Source organism: Pipra filicauda, unplaced genomic scaffold (assembly GCF_003945595.2).
Source record: "Pipra filicauda isolate LSUMZ 115617 unplaced genomic scaffold, ASM394559v2 scaffold88_size2543281_pilon, whole genome shotgun sequence".
In the NCBI taxonomy this organism is placed as follows: domain Eukaryota; kingdom Metazoa; phylum Chordata; class Aves; order Passeriformes; family Pipridae; genus Pipra; species Pipra filicauda.
In genome coordinates, this window is record NW_024105075.1 from 349,103 (window position 1) to 367,833 (window position 18,731).

General features: G+C 41.1%; 1 protein-coding gene and 1 long non-coding RNA gene across 2 annotated transcripts in view; one reads left to right on the plus strand and one right to left on the minus strand.

Annotated features, from left to right (window-relative positions):
* Nucleotides 1-1,317: 1,317 nt before the first annotated feature.
* Nucleotides 1,318-7,246, plus strand: LOC113996964. Its single transcript, XR_003543953.2, has 2 exons — nucleotides 1,318-1,413; nucleotides 5,855-7,246. It is a non-coding gene; the product is annotated as an uncharacterized LOC113996964 (long non-coding RNA).
* Nucleotides 3,160-18,731, minus strand: part of SNX10 (sorting nexin 10) — a 38,374-nt gene continuing 22,802 nt past the window's right edge. The window contains exons 4-7 of the mRNA XM_027738422.2: nucleotides 14,801-14,901; nucleotides 14,115-14,213; nucleotides 5,797-6,012; nucleotides 3,160-5,353 (exon numbers count right to left, since the gene is read on the minus strand). Of these exons, the coding sequence (XP_027594223.1) occupies nucleotides 5,275-5,353; nucleotides 5,797-6,012; nucleotides 14,115-14,213; nucleotides 14,801-14,901 (495 nt within the window). The 3' untranslated portion in view covers nucleotides 3,160-5,274. The remainder of the gene's footprint in view (nucleotides 5,354-5,796; nucleotides 6,013-14,114; nucleotides 14,214-14,800; nucleotides 14,902-18,731) is intronic.

The following is an 18,731-nucleotide window of genomic DNA, read 5'->3' on the forward strand; positions in this document are numbered from 1 at the left end:
AGGCCTGTCCTTGTCCCTGGATCTGGTTCTTACCCACCCTGAGCATCCTTTTCCCCACTGGGGAGGGAGTCTCAGTTCAGGCTGAAAGAGAGGTACCTCCCACTCCTGCCTTCCCCAGTATCATGACATCTCTATCTCTAAATCCCTCCAGCTCTTGGCAGCCTAGACCCTGTTACCAGAACCTCTGGCACTGCAGCCTCAGGTGCTTAGTGGCTCCCAGGAGACCCCATCTGAAGGTCTGCCTGAGGCAGCAAGGCCTATGCTGATGCTACAGACCTTCAGGCACTTTCCCTATACATCATCCCAGGGCTGCCTTTGAGGCATTTTCATTGCCACGGAGCTGGGAAAATCCAACTCTGGTGCCAGTGCTCTCCAGGATATATCCCTCCTCTCCCTCCCCTGCTTTGCTCCATACATGAATACATTTCTCTCTCTCTTTTTTTTTTTTTCTTTGGGTATTTATTTTTTTCCTCTTTCCCATTACCCCTTTAATGCAGAGCAGGGCTGCTGATTACAAAAGAGGCAGTTTGACTTGAGCAATAGGTCTTCTTCACTAATCCTCACTGTCATGGAAATTCCAGCTGCTACAAGAATAAGAGGCTCAATCCATATTTGCCAGCTCTAATATGAAATCTGTCAGGGCCCAAATTAATGAGTTCCAAATTCCTTACATCACGATAACAGGTTAAGACTGGTCAATTAATTACATAAATCCTTCCCGATTCATTGTGCATTTTCAGGAGAGATTGTGTCTTACATAACTGGGTGACACAAGGCCTTTTGGCTCTTGCTGTTCCGCAGAAAGGCCTCCATTTAAGAGCCGCCTGCCTGCCACCGAGGCTGGCAAATGTCTCGCCTTTGCTCTGCGCTGCGCCGTAATCGCTTTTGTATAAAAATATAAATAAATAAACGACACGTAAAATATATTTTAAAAACACAGCAGAGCCGTGGGGGGCAGGTGCAGCCCCTCCCTGCCCCGGCTGCGCCCCATCCCCAGCGCGGTGGGCACCTCCCTTGTTTCGCCCGATTGCGGAGCTGCGCGGCTGCGGGAGGGGCTCAGGGGTGGGGGGGCTGATGGGGAGCATAAAAAACTAGAAATAAAGGAAAAAGGCTCGGTCGCCCCCGCGGAGGGCCGCGGGCACGGAGCGGGCGCGGAGCGCGCACGCAGCGCGGGGCCCCGCCCGGCCCGGGTCCGCCGGCGCGCTCCCGCTGGCGCACAGCGCCCCCTGGTGGCCGTGCGGGCCGCGGCGGGGGCCCGGGCGGGCTGTGCCACCTCCCTTCCGCGGGGCCCTCGCGCCCCCCCGCCGTTGCCATGGGCTGCGGTTGCCACGGTTACCGGATGGAGGCTGGGAGGCCCCGCTCCCTGCCTGGCGGGCGCGGGGCGGAGCGGGGCGGACAGCGCGGCGGCCCCAGGTAAGGCTCTCGCCCCGCTCCGCGTCCCCCGGGCAAGGCAGGGCAGGGCGAAAGGAAGGGCCGGGCCGGGGCGCAGCGGGGAGCGCGGTCTGGGATGCTGCCTGCCCGCCTTTTCTCTTTTTTTCCCCTGTTGGTTGTTTTTTTTTCCCCCTCCCTCCTTTTTTTAAGTCCTGCCCCGCGCTCGTCGCTCGCACCGGCGGCAGAGCCCCGCGGGCAGCCGGCGCTGCCGCTCCCATCCCCGCCGGTACGGATGCTACGGGCGCCACGAAGTCAAACCCGCGGGATTCGAGCCCAAAGGCGAGAGTTCGATTTCTGTTTTACAAGGCCACTTGAATTAATTTCTAAGGAGGTTTTGTTCCAGAAGGCAAAGAAGCGAGCTAAACCGTTATACAGCATTTTTAACGCCGAAGAAGAGAATAGTTGTGTCTTTCCTAAAGGTGTTTAGGCCTTTCGTGAAAAGAATCAGTCTGAGACTGGAAATCATTATTTACATTTTTGCAACATTGTAAAAGCTAGAGAAGAAGGGTAAAGTCCCGTCCTTCGCCCTGTGCCTAGTCCTGCAATTACAGGGAGACGACACAAGAACATGGAAGGTTTATTCTTTTGACTTTATCTGCACTATGTAATTTACAACAGAGCGAGTCACAAACACTGTGTTTTAATAATTCATAATAATTATAAAAATTTAAATATTCCTCTGGAGAAAAAAAAAATATCGGTATATCACATGTCAAAAAAAGACCTGGACACTGAAGTTTGCAGTGAGGCATTCTGAGTATAATTTTTTCTCGGTGCTATAGATCTACATTGCTATTTAAACATATTTCATTCCCAATACACCAGCTTTCTCATCTTTCTGTTGTTTTTTTGCTGTTCTTTTTGTAAAAATCAAAATGAAGTGAAAACCCAAGCACAACAGTGTGGGTGTGTATATATATACACAGTGTGTGTATCTCTCTCTCTCTCTCTCTCCACACACACATATATACACACTGTATATATATAGTGTATTTACATATGTGTATATATATACATATTACAAAAATAATTGAAGAGTAAATCACACATGATAAGTCATAAGGTGATTAGGATATTGATATTGAAATAAAGGAAAGCTCACTGTCAGGTTTAAACATGAGCTAGAAAGTAGTAACTTGTTTTATTTAATTACTTAAAAGCTTTTAGGAAATCATCATAAAAATGAGGATATAAAGTTCTAAGCAAAAGATAAAGCACAGCTTTTGAGGGCAGAAATACTGCAGTTAGATAGAATGTAATCTGATTACTATTTCTAATTTATAAATTAGATATTAGCCTGTTAAAAACAAAATAAAACAAACTAACAGGAAATGTCAGCATTATTTAAAACTAAAAAATGAGAATCAAAATACCAGTGATCAACTGATCAAACTGCATGCCAGTGTTGAGAAATCACCAAATCACTGAGGTCACAAAGGACATTAAAAATCTTTTTTTTAACATTTAAATTTGTAATGAAACAAAATGTCTTAAAGCATTTATATGCCATTACATACAGCTGATACAGAAAGTGGACATACTAGAGAGCATGGAATATTTTTCCTCACCCTTTCATACAAAAAATTCCAGTAATACTAGCTACACAAGCAACATTCAAAAGATAAATATTTAAACAAATCTCTGTCAAAGCTGAGAAGAAAGTTCTGTTATAGTAGTCTTAAAATTTTTTAACAGAGTGACGAGAAAATAACAGAACAACAACAGAGCTATTAGAAAACAAATATTTATTTCAGAAACATCTTCATTTGAAAAACACTCACTGGCCTACAGATAAGCTCCTAGAATTAAAAAATCAAAAAACCACCACAAAGGCTTTCCAAACCTTGTGTTTCTGTAATTTTTTGCAGATCTTGAAGATGTCCTAGGAGGCCAGAACTGTAAAGTGCTTCAACAGTTTAGCTCAATCTTTTAAAACAAAAGAAAAAAACCACACTGTATTAAATAAAAACATTAGTATCCTTCTCAGACATTATTCCAGTTTTTGGTTTTATATCCTTCCCGTTTTTTAAATAAATTCGCTAAACAATTTTTCTTGTAATGTGCCAACTTATTTAAAAAAAAAAAAAAAAGAAGAGAAGTCAAGAAATCAAAATCTGTGCCTGGCAATAACAGCTACTTTTAAGCTACTTTTTTATGATAACTTGTTGCTTTAATTAAATGTTATCACTTTTAGATTAAAATAACATTGCTGCTAACTCACACACAAGCTGAGAAAGTGAATAGATACATTTGTGCAAATCAGTACGACCAAAGGAAAAGAAACATGGATATTTATCTTTAAAAAGTGCTGCCATCAACAAAATACAGTGGCTTAAAGTAGTTTCCTAAGAGATGTTATTCTCAAGGCTATTAAAACACGGTTCTAAAATTACACAGATTCCCATCTGGATGCTTTAAAAAAGCATGCCCACACATGTCTATGCTAGCCCTTATTAGCTGGCCATTTAATAATCTATTGTTTCTGTAATTCACAGGTTTAAAATGTTCCTTCTTTGAAAGTAACCACATAATTCTTACCAAAAAAAAAAAAAAAGCAAGCATGTATTTATATCCATTTCTAGGCCGGTAACTACAGCACTGAAGTTAATGGAAGCTTTGCTAGGGTGATCAGACCCCCTAGCTCTTTTTAATAGCAGTTAAATGTCAAATATAAATACAACACCACAGTGAAACATACTCCTTTGACAGAATCTGGGACAAGACACTACGCAGCTGCTGTGAACAATAAAGAGCAAAACTGACATTTAATCAAAATAAGTGTTGGTGGTTCCGAAGTTGTGTTTAAGCCTGCCTTTTGTTTGTGAAAAAGTCAATATTCCAACGTGTTAACTACAGCCACAATGAAATAAGCAGCTCCTGTTACTCCCAAAGAGTGGAGAGGACAACATCCGTACGGCGTGTTATAGCTATGTGATTATCATCACATCTCCATTTCAGCTGCTAAACTAAAACATCTCTCCCAGCATCTTCAATTATAAGTGCCAAAAGTAAAACATGTTGGGTGAAATCCTGGCCTTAGCAAGGTCATTGCAAAATTCAGCCATTGGTTTCAATGAGCCTTATCCAGGATTTTCACTGCGAATGAGTATCCATAATGCTCTGGGAACTGAGAACCTCCATCAAGCCTAGAAATGATGTAATTTTTATTTATATTTCTAAACTTCTAAGCAACCATATTCGAAAATTTTTGCCTTCAGTACTCGCGCATGATAAAACCAGGCTTTCTGTAAACACTACAGAAAGACCATGGAAACATGTATTTATTTATATCTCAAATTGTCAGCAGCATATAGTTTGTATGAATGTTGTTTTGCTGATGTTGCTGAGCTACTTTAAAAAGTGAGTACCTTGGTGGGGTGTGTAATTTCATCACCAGTGTTAAATGACTTCTAAAGATGAAACTTCTCTGCTGCAAATTACAAAAAGATGCTTTGAATATGTTTAATACGATATACCAACTTTTAAGATGAGGAATTAAGTTATCTTTATTTTTCTGATCCAAGACGTGCACTCACCGAGGGAAATATTTTAATTGCCACGTATGCCAGAAAAGGACTTACCCAATACTGAGATTTTAACAGTCACAAAAACATAAACAGGTAACATGTAGACCTGAATCAAGATACATTAGAAAAAAAAAAATCAACAAAAAGATAGTATCGAGGTCTGTTTTGACTATTTCGTAAGGACATATGGTTGTACTGATGATGGGTCTTTAGGTACATGTTACCAGACAGCCCTGCTTATGTGGCACACGTAACCAGTAAACAGAGCAGGAACTGCTTTGTACTGTCCTTAAGATAGTAATAGAGGAATGATTTTTCATGATTCTTCAGAAGCTGGGCTTGCTTTACATCCACATGAAATGCTGTCATCACTAGGTCGGAGCCCGGAGGATGAACTGCAGAAAAGGGGAGAGGGGGGGAGAAAAAAAAAAAAATAAAAGGAGGAAATTGGTTTTCACAACACACTCAAAGCCTGAGTAACAGAGGAGAACTTTAATTATCTCCAGTCACAAAGAGAGACAGGAAATTTGGACTTTTAATTAGCCATTTGGAGTGCAGTTGGATATTTTTTTAGCAAGATAATTTAAACGCGAATAATTCAAGTCTGACTAAATGAAATTCACATAATCAGAATGCAGATAATTGAATTTCTACTGCATTCATTAATTCAGTGTGGAGGTGTGTGTGAAGACTTCTATGATGAGCTGTCACAGCTCAATAAAATCTCAGTCAATTAATTTTTTCATTATCTTAGTATTACATCAACAAAAAAAGTGAAGCATGCGCGTGTGTACGTATGGATATATAACCTAAGAAAGTAAGGAAATACAGAAATCACCTCTCTGAATCAGAGCCTGCATCATTTTTTCCTTTTTTTCTCTCTTCATCTTCTATAGGAAAACGTCTGTTCAAAGAGGCGAACTCGTGAATCGCATCAGCAACAGAATATTTGGTCTGTCCAGACACACAAGCCTCCATATCTTCTGGGCTAAGCTGAGTCTGTAAGAAGAGGTGAAGCCTACTATCTGAAAGCAATAATGCGTCTTGTAGGATCCTGGAGAAAGAAAAAAAGGCAAATGTTTATATATAAGCTGCGCACAGACACATATATTCTAAACTGTTTTCTCAGAACGAATTCTAAATTATGTCCTGCTTTTAAGTTTTCAGATGAATCCTAAATCAGTAACAGAAGGTAACGAACATATTAAAATGATTAGGTGCGTGTTACTTTCTTATTGCATTATTTGGAATTTTAGGTGAGTAAAAACACGAAGCTAATAGTTAGGCACATCTGCTATTAGAATAACTTCAAGGACATTTCTTCCATTTAACCATCTGTTATTACCACATGGATCAATTAATGAATTTTAGGCAGTTGGAGGCATATACTCTTACAAAAACTTGGTCTTTTTTGTTTGTTGTGTTTTTTTTTCTTTTAATAGCTAAACTTTTATAAAAATTACAAGTCATCAATTTGTTTGGTGGAATAAAGAAGTATGTAGAGAGACAGTGTGTAGACAGAACAGATTTCATACACGTGCAACATCAAGACTTTGCCATACCTGTAAACAATAGAGCCAACATTAGACAAAATTATTTACTCTGTTACAAATATGCATATATTTAAGCTAGAATGAAAATGTTAATACTGAATATCGATTTTAGTTTACTTGCAAACAGTTTTCAGGGACTCTTAAATTTTATTTAATTCCAGCTATTATTTTAAAAAGTCCATTTTAATATTTAGTTCATATATATTTTAAGTCTCCAAATAAATTTAGCACAGTGTATTTACTTAACACACATGAGAGTAAACAAAATACAATCCATTCCAGTAACACAGAAAGTTGCAGAGTTACTTTTTCAAAGCCTCAGAATTGAGGATCATCATCACTATTTTGAAAAAAAAAAAGATATGCAACTCTTCTTCAACATTCCTTTACAGAAGGAATTCTTTAATATGTAAATCCTAGAATGATTAACAAGAGACTTCTTTTATATGTGCACGTAATTTTACTCATGTAATAAAGATATCAGAACCTATGACCATGCCAAAGAGTGCTTCACAGAAAATTATTAAAATATCTTTAAACAACTCAAAACTATTAAGAGTCAGTCAATATTTACCTATTTCTACCCATTTTTACCAAAAAAATATTACTATGCAACAGGAAACAAGAGATTATATTAATGTAAGAACTAGTAAGAGCAGAAAGAAATATTGCATTTTAAAGGTACTCTGACTAAAATAAAAAGTATAACTGATTAGTTCCTTCGCTTGGATAAGATTAATGGTGTGTTTGGACTGTAATGTTTTAAAACACAAATACGTTCTGAAAACTGTTCTCTAAAGTGGCCAACATTACAATAGTGTTTAATAAACACACAAAAGGATTTTTTGGCTTCATTCAAGCCTATAAAATCCGTCAAATTAAAAATAAGTAATAAGAGGTATCTACTTGAAAACACGAGATACTTGCACACATGCACATTTCACTGGCCTAGGTAAACACACACACACGCAGTCTCAAACAAATAACTCAAACTCTTACACCTTCCAGTGAGGAAATGTCTGCAATGACCCTAACGATCTACCCAGGTACTACTGAAATTCAGTCTCAGAAAGACCAGATTTTGCTGAAGTTCAAAATAAGCACACACTCATACCTGGAGAAAGACTTTTTAATCCAATCTAAATTCTGACAATTTTACTTAAATACAAACATAGCAAATAGACGTGTAAAAATCAATGCGTGTAGTGTATTAATACACAGAAAAACTTTGTAGTCTATAAGCCAGCAAATGCTGTGTAAAAATTATTCAAAACACAGAATTTAGAGGTCCACACACCTTGACAGCAACAGCTTCATGATTACAGTTTGAAAAGCCATCATTCAGCAGCCACTAAAATAGGATTTCAGCCTTGACTCTTGATAAACACACATTCCAAACAAAGACAAACATTGCAACAAAAAGTAAAAGTATCATTCCAGACAATAAATCCACTTTTACAGTTTATGCAATCGAGGGAATAAATATCCTCCTTCCTCTTCCCTTCCCCTCAAAAAGAAAGAAAAAAAAAAGAAAAAAGAAAAAGAAAAGAAAAATAACATGCTGGAGTTTACTGTAGAGTAACTCTACTGTTACTGTTTTTCACAGGCACCATGAGGGGATGCACATTTCTGCAATTCTAACATTTGCGTGTCTAATACCAAGTAACCAAGCAAAAAGCGAAGTCATTAAATTCTGTGGATGGCATTTAGTTTCACGGATTTTCCTCTTGCCGTACTTTCAAAAGTTTCCTGCCAACCAGCAGAAACACAAGTAACTAACTGTTCATGAGATTACACTACACTTACAGCTCTGTTGCTGTTTGAAATGTATTTTATTTTCTTTATAAAATAACGGCTAATCTTTAAAATTGATTTAAGATGGTTTGAGGCATTACACCAGAGAAGTAATGAGCACTAATGTCAATGATATTGGACACAAATTCATTTTAGCTTTATTTCATGTCCAGTACAATTCTGCTAAGCCTTGAACTGCTAAAGCACTGTTATTAACTCAGCAGTAACCTAACATATGGAACAGCAAACAAAAGTGATAAGAGTACCGACTGATCAGGACCTCAAGGCTACTTTCCTTTTTCTGCAGCTATAATTCAATTTCCAATTTTACTTTACATTGGACTCATTATTTCACAGTAATTTTCTTTTCTGCTTCATAGTGCCATCTGGAGGCGAAGGGAGTGAAGAGAAACCAAGGCGAAGAAACGGAAAGATCTTTATAAAGCTAATCACACACACACTCATATATATGTGTGTGTGGGGGGGGTGTACATACATATATATATGTGTATGTGTGTGTGTGTTCACAATGTGACCAAACACTCAATGCATTTTGCAAATCTTTTAAAACCATCCTGAAAGCAAATATATGAACATCTTTCACCTGGTTGTACTCTTGAAGCATTTCTTTTTTCTCTTAATTAAAAAATAACTCCTGCTTTTCCCACCCCATCTGAACCAACAGGTTAGACTGCTTTTTAATTGCATTCTCCAAGCAATGAAAATGAAAAATAAATTCTGTGCTACCCATAAATGTTATGCTTTCCTGTTCAAAATATTCCTTCTTCAAGGAAATAACCATATATTTGTCACCAGATGGTACTAGTAGCATTAAGTGCTGGTATAGTAGTTGCACTCTGGGGCTTTCACTGTCCTGGGGACTCACTGTGTGAAGGGCTGTACATCTGAAAAATAGATTTGGCTCCAAGGACTTTAAAAATCAAAATTACAAACCACTACCTAACAAATTAAAAAGGCAAGAGGAAGGGAGGAGCATCATAATATTAATACTGGGATGTCTTCACAGAGGCTGAACGCGTGCGCAGTCTCGACATGACCAGTAGCACTCCCAGTGCTTCTTCAACACTTTTATTGCAGCCGGTGTCAGCACAAGGCTATGGTTACAGTGATGTAAATCAGCACTCGCTGCCGTTGCGCTAATGGAGGAGTCACGGCTCACGGTAATAATTCCTATAAACTGACTGAGCATATTTAGGAGAACAACAGACCTTCTATGCAAGCCTGGAATAAGAACGAAAGGCTAAATCCTGCAAGTCTTGATCCCATCAGTAGTCATTACTTGTCAGAGATCTCACTCCTCTTGGCCAGATTGCTCACATGCATAATGACTGCTTATGTGATTAAGGGGGCTGCAGGATAAGGCTCTACATTAGAATTAGAGATAATAAAATCATTTTTTATTCACAGCCATGTGAATCTTTGTTTGTAAGCTTTCAGTAAATGCTCATGATCTCTAGACCTTTAAGGAAGCAGGGTCGAAAAACATCACTTCACAACCAGAAGAAACAATGTCATTTTTGAGGAAATGCTGGATACTATACAAGGAATATTTCTCTTTCCCTGTGTTATGGCAAAAATATTTACAAAAGACAAAACATGTGTTTTGTCTTATTTGGATAAGGTCCAAAATCTGGTTTTCTTCAACATGATTTTATTAGGTATATTATACACTGTTCTGCTGGAGGAGAACAACATATGGCTGAACAGTACAACTTAATCCTAACTAAAGATTTCCTGTATCTCCTGTAACCTAATACAATGACAGATGCATGCTTGCATGTGTGTGGAAGGTTAACACTCTGGTTTTGTTTTCGACAAATTTACTCTGCCCATTTACATCATATCACGAGAGCAAGGTTAAAAACCAAGGAGCTGAGAGGCGAGGGATGACGGCCTGTGCTGTGGTGCCCTCTGTTGAGCATCCAGCCCCTCAGCCCCAGCCCACACCAAACAAAGCCCCAGCTCCCACTTAGAAAAAAGCCGACTCTGTTTCCTCCTTCATTTTTTATAAGGGAGGAAATGTTACTGGTATCAAGCAACTGCGAAGCAACTGTTGGGTATCTGATAATGTGTGCGTTTAGGAAAAGATTAAGTGACACATGCCTGCTAGACATTATTCACTCACCAGATAGGAAATACTAGCAAGGCTCCACTGGAAAGAGGCAACCACCACTTGCTGAAGGAGATCCACCTGCCCCACAGCTGCTGACGCTCCTGCCTGAGCCCCTGGCAGGAGCAAGCTGGTATCCATCCCTTTTGGAGCCAGCCTCCCACTTTCCACATCCCTGAGAGAGCACCCAGTGGGGACAACTCCAAAAGAAACCTCTGATCCTGTACCAGCTTCTGCTTGTGGGATTGCAGTGGGGAAGGCAGGGAGGTGGGAAGAAAAGGGCAAAACACCAGCCACCTTCAGAGAATAGCTCTGCCTTAGGCAGCCAAATTTTGAGTGGCTTGCTCAATCCAGCACCAAGCAAGTCCAATGCATGGCCCTCTGGACCACCAACACTGTGGATGTCCTTTATCTCCTGTGGATCCAAGCACTTCCTTTCTCAAAACTCCTGCTATGTCTTCCACCCCATCATAAACTGCATGTCTGAAAACTAATTGAAGAGTACTCCTTTTTCCTAAATCACTTAATTTTTTGACATCCAACTATATTCAATTAAAAAAAAAATAAAGTCAGTGATTGAACCCAACTTCATTCAAAATATCTTTGTTAATTAGTTTTCTCATAAGCAAATCCAAATGATCTTCTGTGGGGGTAATCTAAATCCCAAAGTTAAACCCGCACGGCTACAAAGGGATGAAAGCAAAGAGGATCTTACAGAACCTAGTATCACAAGCTAGTGTTTTAATATTGACCCCTAATTTAAGAATAAGCTTTTCCTGTGAATTTACAGGCATCCTTGAAGTATGAGGATACTTACCAGGAAAAACACATAATTTTCCTTATTCTTACTGAGTAATTCATAATTGAAAAGGGGCTAGCTGACTTCCGTTAATGCAAATGGCCTCTTGAAATATTAAATTATGTCAGACAAGAAGTGAGCCTTACAGCTCTTCATCACTCAGAGATAATAACCTGTAAGACAAGTAGGTCTTACCCTGCATTTGCGCAGCAAAACCAAATCTAAATGGGACACCTGTTTCCAGGTTTCACCAAAATCTAGTGCTTTGCTTAAGTTTTCAGCTGTTGGCCCAATTCTTATGCTACTGCGCTCAGCACAGAGAGGCTTCACAAATGCTCTAAGTATGCACCTTGCCCTTTGCTAACTTGTCCTGGAGTGAGATGCCAAGGAGGACAAGAGAATTCTGTAGCCATCCACATACAGGCAATATGGAGGTGTTCCCAGGGCCAGAAGCTGAGTACTAGAGAGCCTCCAGCTGATCGATCCTTGCTCCTCAGGCACATGGCTCCTGCATGTAGATACTACAGTAACCTGCTCATGCAGCAACAGGCACGGGGCACAAACCAAGACTTTGAAAGATCTAACCCCCCTTTTCAGAGATGGCTTGGATCCTGATAACATCAGAAGGCACCTCGTGCAGAGACGAGCTGGGATTCCTGCATCGCATGCGGGCATTTAAAACTGTTACCTGCAAACGTCTCCCTTGACAGGTCCACATAGGCTCGAATCCCATTTCTTCCTGCTGCCACAAAGAAACACTGGTGGGACTGTGAGCTTGTGCACAGTGACTGCTGGGGCGAATGGAGCTTTCAGCTTTGCAGTTGTGGGTTACACCGCCTTTCCAACACATCAGAGAGGTTCTGCTTCACCTGGCACGGCCACACCACAGAACATGCAGCATCCAGACCCACAGCTTCAGTAAAGTCAAGTGCATATAGATATATAGATATATATACGCATAATATATGTATATTATACATATATGCATATTATAAATATAGAACATACACATCTACAAAATATATGTGTATATTATACATATGTATATTATACCTATATATTATATATATGTACATTATATATATACACACACTTCTTAAGGAGTCCCACAAATTCAATTTCAGAGAAAGAATCATCCTTCGATTCAGAGTCATAAAATGGGGGCAGGGGGGAAGCATCATGGCAGCACGGCTGAGCCACTGGAAAGATGCTTCCTGTGAACAGCAGCAGCACGCAGGTGCCAGCCAGCAGAGGGCAACGGTACAGCATGTAAGGTGCCAGGCCAATTCATCACAACACAATCTCTGAAAATTCCTCCCAGTTATTCCCCAGGGCTGAGAGAAAGCCGATACCTTTCTAGTAGTCACATTCAAACATTTAAATCCTTACCTGACAACTGAGTTTGCCTCTTTTCCCAGTCCTGGACTAACAGCAGCAAAGTGAAACGCTCCATATGCTGTCGTTTTCTGCTGCCAGTACCCACTTAAACTGCAGACATCCACAAAACTGGAGCATGATGATGTGTTTTAAGAGACTCTACCTCTCTGTTTTGCCTTTTAAAGCACTGACAGTGGTTTTGAACATTTCTGATGCTGAAATACTGTACCTTGTTACCAGATTGGCCTCTTCGCTATTTTAAAATGAGAGTGTTTTTTGAAATGCACTACTCCATGGGGCAAAACAGCTAAGCTAGACCTGCTCAGACCCTGGAACTTGAGCTACCACACCCTTTGTATCATCATTAATATGCTTCTATGAGCACAGTCATTCCATTTCACTGTTTTTCTTTCCTGAGATGCAGAAAAAAACCTCTGATCATTTTCTGCTCTCCCTTCCCTGTCTCACATGCCTTCAACCAGTATTTATTGGCTGACCTTTTGGCCACAGATTCTATATAACTGTATACACAATACTATTCCTGCAGCAGTTAGCTCTCCCTGCCTTCAGCTGTTAAGCCTAACAAATGTAGCTCAGGACCAATGATTTGTAATCTGTTAGGGAGGCTTATAACACACTGACTGGAAAGAAGATGAATAGTCTCTACTTGCAGTGTTCCACTGTGCCCTTACCCCGAGCAGCAGCTAGACAGCCTGCAGATGTATGCACAGTTCCTGCCCCAGCAGCTGTGAGCAGCCTGCTCTCATTCCAGCAGTGCCAGGGCACTACAAGAATGGCAGAGAAAAAGCAGAAAATTACACCAACAGGGTCTCTGCCACTGCAGAAGGTGAAGTGGTTACAGCCGTGGGACTGAAGGATGCAGTACTGAAACTCACAGTACTGCCTTGTAACACAGGTCAGGCTCCAGCTAAGCCTGATGAATGATTTTAGACAGATTGCAGCTATACTGAAAATCGTCACAGCTGCTAGAGGTTGCTTATATTAGCGGGACTGGTAAACAAAGTAATTTGCATTATGGAAAAGCTCTGTGTTAGGAGATCTCACTTGAGAATTTTCCCAGGTTCCCAGGGGTTTAGCCCACCAAAGACACTGATTTTCCATGAATGTAAAGAGGGAGACTAGTCTGCATCTTTGCATGAGAATATCTAGCTCATTATTGAAAGCTAGAAACAGACATCACAGTGAAAGATCTCCCAACCTCCAACCTCCCAACAATTGCAAAGTGAATTAAATCCAAAACATTGCATTTATAACCAATGCAATGAAAAGGAACGGAAAGGCCCCAGTTGATGCTTCCTTATAACCAGTAGAGCTGAAGTCACATGTATGAAATATGACAGTGCAAATAAAAAACATAACCAAAATGTGTAGCAATACAGATGACCACACGGTGGCTCTCAAGTACCAGAGATGAGCTATTTTGAACCAGAAATTGATGACCTCATAGAAATTCCAACATTTCTAGGATAGGCTGTACTTACTTTTCCAGGAATTCTTGCAGACCCTGACGGCGATGGTCCACGTGATGAGGATTGTTCATATTGAAAAAGGGAGTCTTAGATGGCAGTTCAGGTAGCTGTCTTTATTAACAGGAAGAAAATATGCAGTTAAAACCAAATGTGAAACAGCAGAGAAAAATGCAATAAGCAAATGCCAACCCCAAGTTGGTGAAAATCATGGGCCATATTCCAGAAGCTCTTGAAATCAATTTGGGAACATAAGGTTGAGAAACTGGAGGGCTTCTCACACACCTCAAAGGGGAAAATAAATTAATCTGATTTTTCTGGTCCAGTTATTAAGCCTGCATGCATGTCTGGCTGGGTCTCTTATGGTGCTTGCAAAACCTAAGCAGACCCAAGAAGTGCAGAGAGGAAGTGCAGACACCTATGCTAGATTGCTATTTCTGCTACCTGTGCATAGCAAAAGAAAACACAGATCAAATCTCTTACAAATTAGAGGGGACCTCACCAAACAAAGGCTATCAGTACAAACCACATTCTTCTGGGTTTAAAGCACATAAAAAGCCTTGTACAGAATGAACTTGTCCAAATAAGAAACACAGGACATTTTTCAGATCTGATTTCTGTGGTTCTCAGAATTAAGATGAAACAATCCTTCCCTTCCTTGCCTGACAGATTATGAAATAGCCATGTATAAAGTTGCTCACATAAGCACCGCATTGCTCTGAAGCCTCTGACGAAGCCAAACAAATTCTCTAAAGCGACGTCTAACACAGGATGTTTTCCTTGTAAAGCACATACTGTTTGTCTGTTGAGAAATAAAAAAACATTTTATTTTGTGAATCAGTGCAGGCATGGTATTAAAAACACATCTGAGATTCTATAGTAATGGCCAAGACACAAATGGAAAGCTTGACATTAATTCAGTTTATGTTAAGGACTTTGCTTTATCTCAGGCAGGACTGGTGACAGTTTCTACTGCTTCCCAGGGAAGTATTTTTCATTTGCTTCCTTTTTAAAAGGAAGAGATTTGGATTACTGTACAACTTACACTAACAGGAACAAAAAGACCTCAGAAAAAAAGTTTCAGCAGATAATGTCAATCTTTGCAGGGGAAAAAGATCATCTTTAGCTATTCTAGTTATAATCCTGCAAACAGCTACATAGAGGTCTTCCAGTGTGCAGTCTCACTTATATCAAACCAAAGAAACCAATGTGATTGCTCTCTGCAAGTAGCAGCATTTGGAAATTTTCCCAAAGAACACTCTTAGTTCACTGGAAAAATGACAATTCATCAAAAAAGAAACAATTTGTGGAAATTAAATACTTTTGCTAAATTTTCCCATGGAGTATACATTTAGCTGAAATCCCACCTACCACACAAGACTCCATTAGAAAACTACCAGCAGCCCAACCTACCCTCCTCGCCTGTCAGGAGCCATAGCCCCAGAAGATGCAGACTCTAGAGAGCACAAAGATGACAGCTTTCTGGAATAGAGGAGTATCCAGAATCATGGCTAGGCTTCGCGAACGAAGATTTGGGAAGGCTCTATCCACATTTGCTGCAGGCACGCTGGTGGCTTATGAGGCCAATACGTGACAGACAAATCCGATTGCAAAAGGCACAGCAGAAAGACTCCTTAGATGGTGTATTCTGCAATACCCGGTTCTTTCTGCGTTGCCTTTTTTCCTCGAGGGTGATCCTGCGTGTGTTCTCAAAGGAGACAGCTGCGTTATAGATGGTGTGTCTCCAGGCCTCCCGATTTGAGGCCAGAGTAGACCAGTTATGGTGATCAATATGGCCAAGGCTGAGATGTTGTTTCAGGGAGTCCTTGTATCTTTTCTTCGGGGCTCCTCTCAAGCGGCAGCCAGTGGCAAGTTCACCGTAAAGCAAGATCTTAGGAAGGCGGTGGTCCTTCATCCTGGAGACATGACCTGCCCAACGCAGCTGTGTTCTCATCAGCATGGCCTCGATACTTGTGATAGCTGCTTGCTCTAGAACAGATGTATTGGTCACATAGTCTGACCAGTGGATGTTTAGAATTGTACGGAGGCAGCGTTGATGGAAGCGTTCTAAGAGACGCAGGTGGTGGCGGTAGATGATCCATGATTCAGATCCATATAAGAGAGTAGACAACACTATGGCTTTGTAAACACTGATCTTGGTGCTTTTCTTCAAGTGTTTATTACGCCATACTCTTTTATGGAGTTTTCCAAAAGCACTATATGCCTTTGCTAATCTGTTGTCTATCCGTCAATCTTACCATCTGAGGAGATGAGGCTACCGAGGTAATTAAACTGTTGGACTGATTTGAGCTCTGATTGACCAATGGTGATGTGGGGATGATGGGGGACATCCTGAGGTGCAGGCTGATGGAGGACCTCTGTCTTCTTTAAGCTGACCTCCAGACCAAAGAGCTCAGCAGCATCTGCAAAGCAGGATGTTAAACGCTGCAGAGCTGCTTCTGTGTGGGCGACAAGGGCGGCGTCATCAGCATAAAGCAGCTCCCGGACAAGATGGTTTCAGGTCTTAGTGTGGGCCTTCAGTCGCCTTAGATTGAATAGACTTCCATCAGTATGATATCGAATGTAGATACCGTCCTGATCATTGAGGTCTGCTGTGGCCCTTTGCAGCATCATGCTAAAGAAGACGGTGAATAGGGTAGGAGCGAGAACGCAGCCTTGTTTCACACCATTCTTAATTAAAAAGGGCTCAGAAAGTGCGTTGCCATATCTGACTTGGCCGTGCTGATCCTCATGGAGTGAGATAATCATTTTGAGGAATTTAGGGGGACAACCTAAACGTTCCAAAATCTGCCACAGACCTTTTCTGCTCACAGTGTCAAAAGCCTTGGTGAGGTCGACAAAGGTTACATAGAGACCTCTGTTCTGTTCCCTACACTTCTCTTGCAGTTGTCTGAGGACAAATACCATGTCTGTGGTGCTCCTGTTGGCTCTGAAACCGCACTGACTTTCAGGAAGGATACCTTCTGCTATAGTGGGTATTAGTCTGTTCAAGAGTATTCTTGCCAGGATTTTGCCAGCAATGGAGAGCAGAGTAATACCACGATAGTTTGAGCAGTCAGATTTAATTCCTTTCTTCTTATACAAGGTGATGATGACTGCATCATGAAGGTCAGATGGTAGTTCGCCGAGTTCCCAACAGCGCACCACGAACTCATGGAATTTGGTGTGGAGTGCAGGGCCCCCATGTTTCCAGATTTCAGGTGGAATTCCATCAATCCCAGCTGCCTTGCCAATTTTCACCTGCTGTATGGCCTTGAGGGTTTCTCCTAAAGTGGGGGCAGTATCCAATTCATACTTTACTGGTTGTTGTGTGATGGACTGAATTGCTGAGTCTTGGACTGTGCAGTTGGTACTGAATAGAGTCTGAAAGTGTTCAGACCATCGATTCAGAATGGAGGTTTTATCTGTCAGAAGTGTTTGACCATCAGCGCTGAGTAGAGGGCTTTGTACCTGGTATGTAGGCCCGTATGCTGTTTTCAGGGCCTCATAGAAACCTCTGTGATCACCTGTATCTGCGCATAATTGAGTTTTTTCAGCTAGATCAATCCACCATTTGTTCTGGAAGTATCCAGAATATCTCACAGTTTAAGAAGCCAAATGCTCTAGGAGCTGGGTAGAAGAGGAACTCAACTGGCTTAAGAGCATGGCAGACAGAACAACTTAAATCCACTGAGAAGTCTGGATGGTAGGACTGACCTAGGGAGTTGGTCTCCAAAAGCCCTGGCATTGTGATGGCAGGAAGCTGAGCTGGTGCTTAACAGCTTCACAGATGCCCAGTGCTGGAGAGTTAATTTTCTTCACAGTAGCTGGTATGGGGTGTGTTTTGGATCCATGCTGAAAACAGCATTGATAACACAGGGATGTTTTTGTTATTGCTGAGCTGTGCTTGCTCAGAGCCGAGGTCTTTTCTGCTCCTCATCCGTGAGCAGGCTGGGGTTGCACAAGAGGTTGGAGGGGACACAGCTGGGACAGCTGACCCCAACTGACCAAACGGATATTCCGTATCATATGGTGTCATGCTTAGCAATAAACTAGGGTGGAGGTTGGCTTGGGGCCGCTGCTCAGGGACTGGCTGGGCATTGGTTGGTTGGTGGTGAGCAAATGTTTCCATTTGCATCACTTGTCTTTCTTTGGTTTTATTTCTCTGTTGTCTTCCTTTTTAATAATGATGATGATTATTATTGAAAATTATTGAACTGTCTTTATCTCAACCCATGAGTTTTCTCACTTTTACCCTTCCAATTCTCTTCCCTCCATCCTGCTGGTGGGGCAGGGTGGGCAGTGAGCAAGCAGCTGTGTTGTGCTTAGTTACCAGCTGGAGTTGAATCACGGCACACTGGGTCTAAATGCAATCTCCCCAACTTAGCAATTGCAGAGAAAACCAGTAATACACTTCTATTCAGAGGCACCAGTGCCAGTGAAACTAATATAGCACTCACCCTGCCAAATCCACAGAATTTCTATTTACCAGAAATCAAAAATATAATTGATTTGGAACCAGCACTTGCAGCAAATTGCAAAATGTAAAAGTTTCACAGTTCTGATTGCTACACAGGAGAGAAGTACTTGTCACACAGACATTTAATAAGTCATCATTTGACTGCTTGCTTT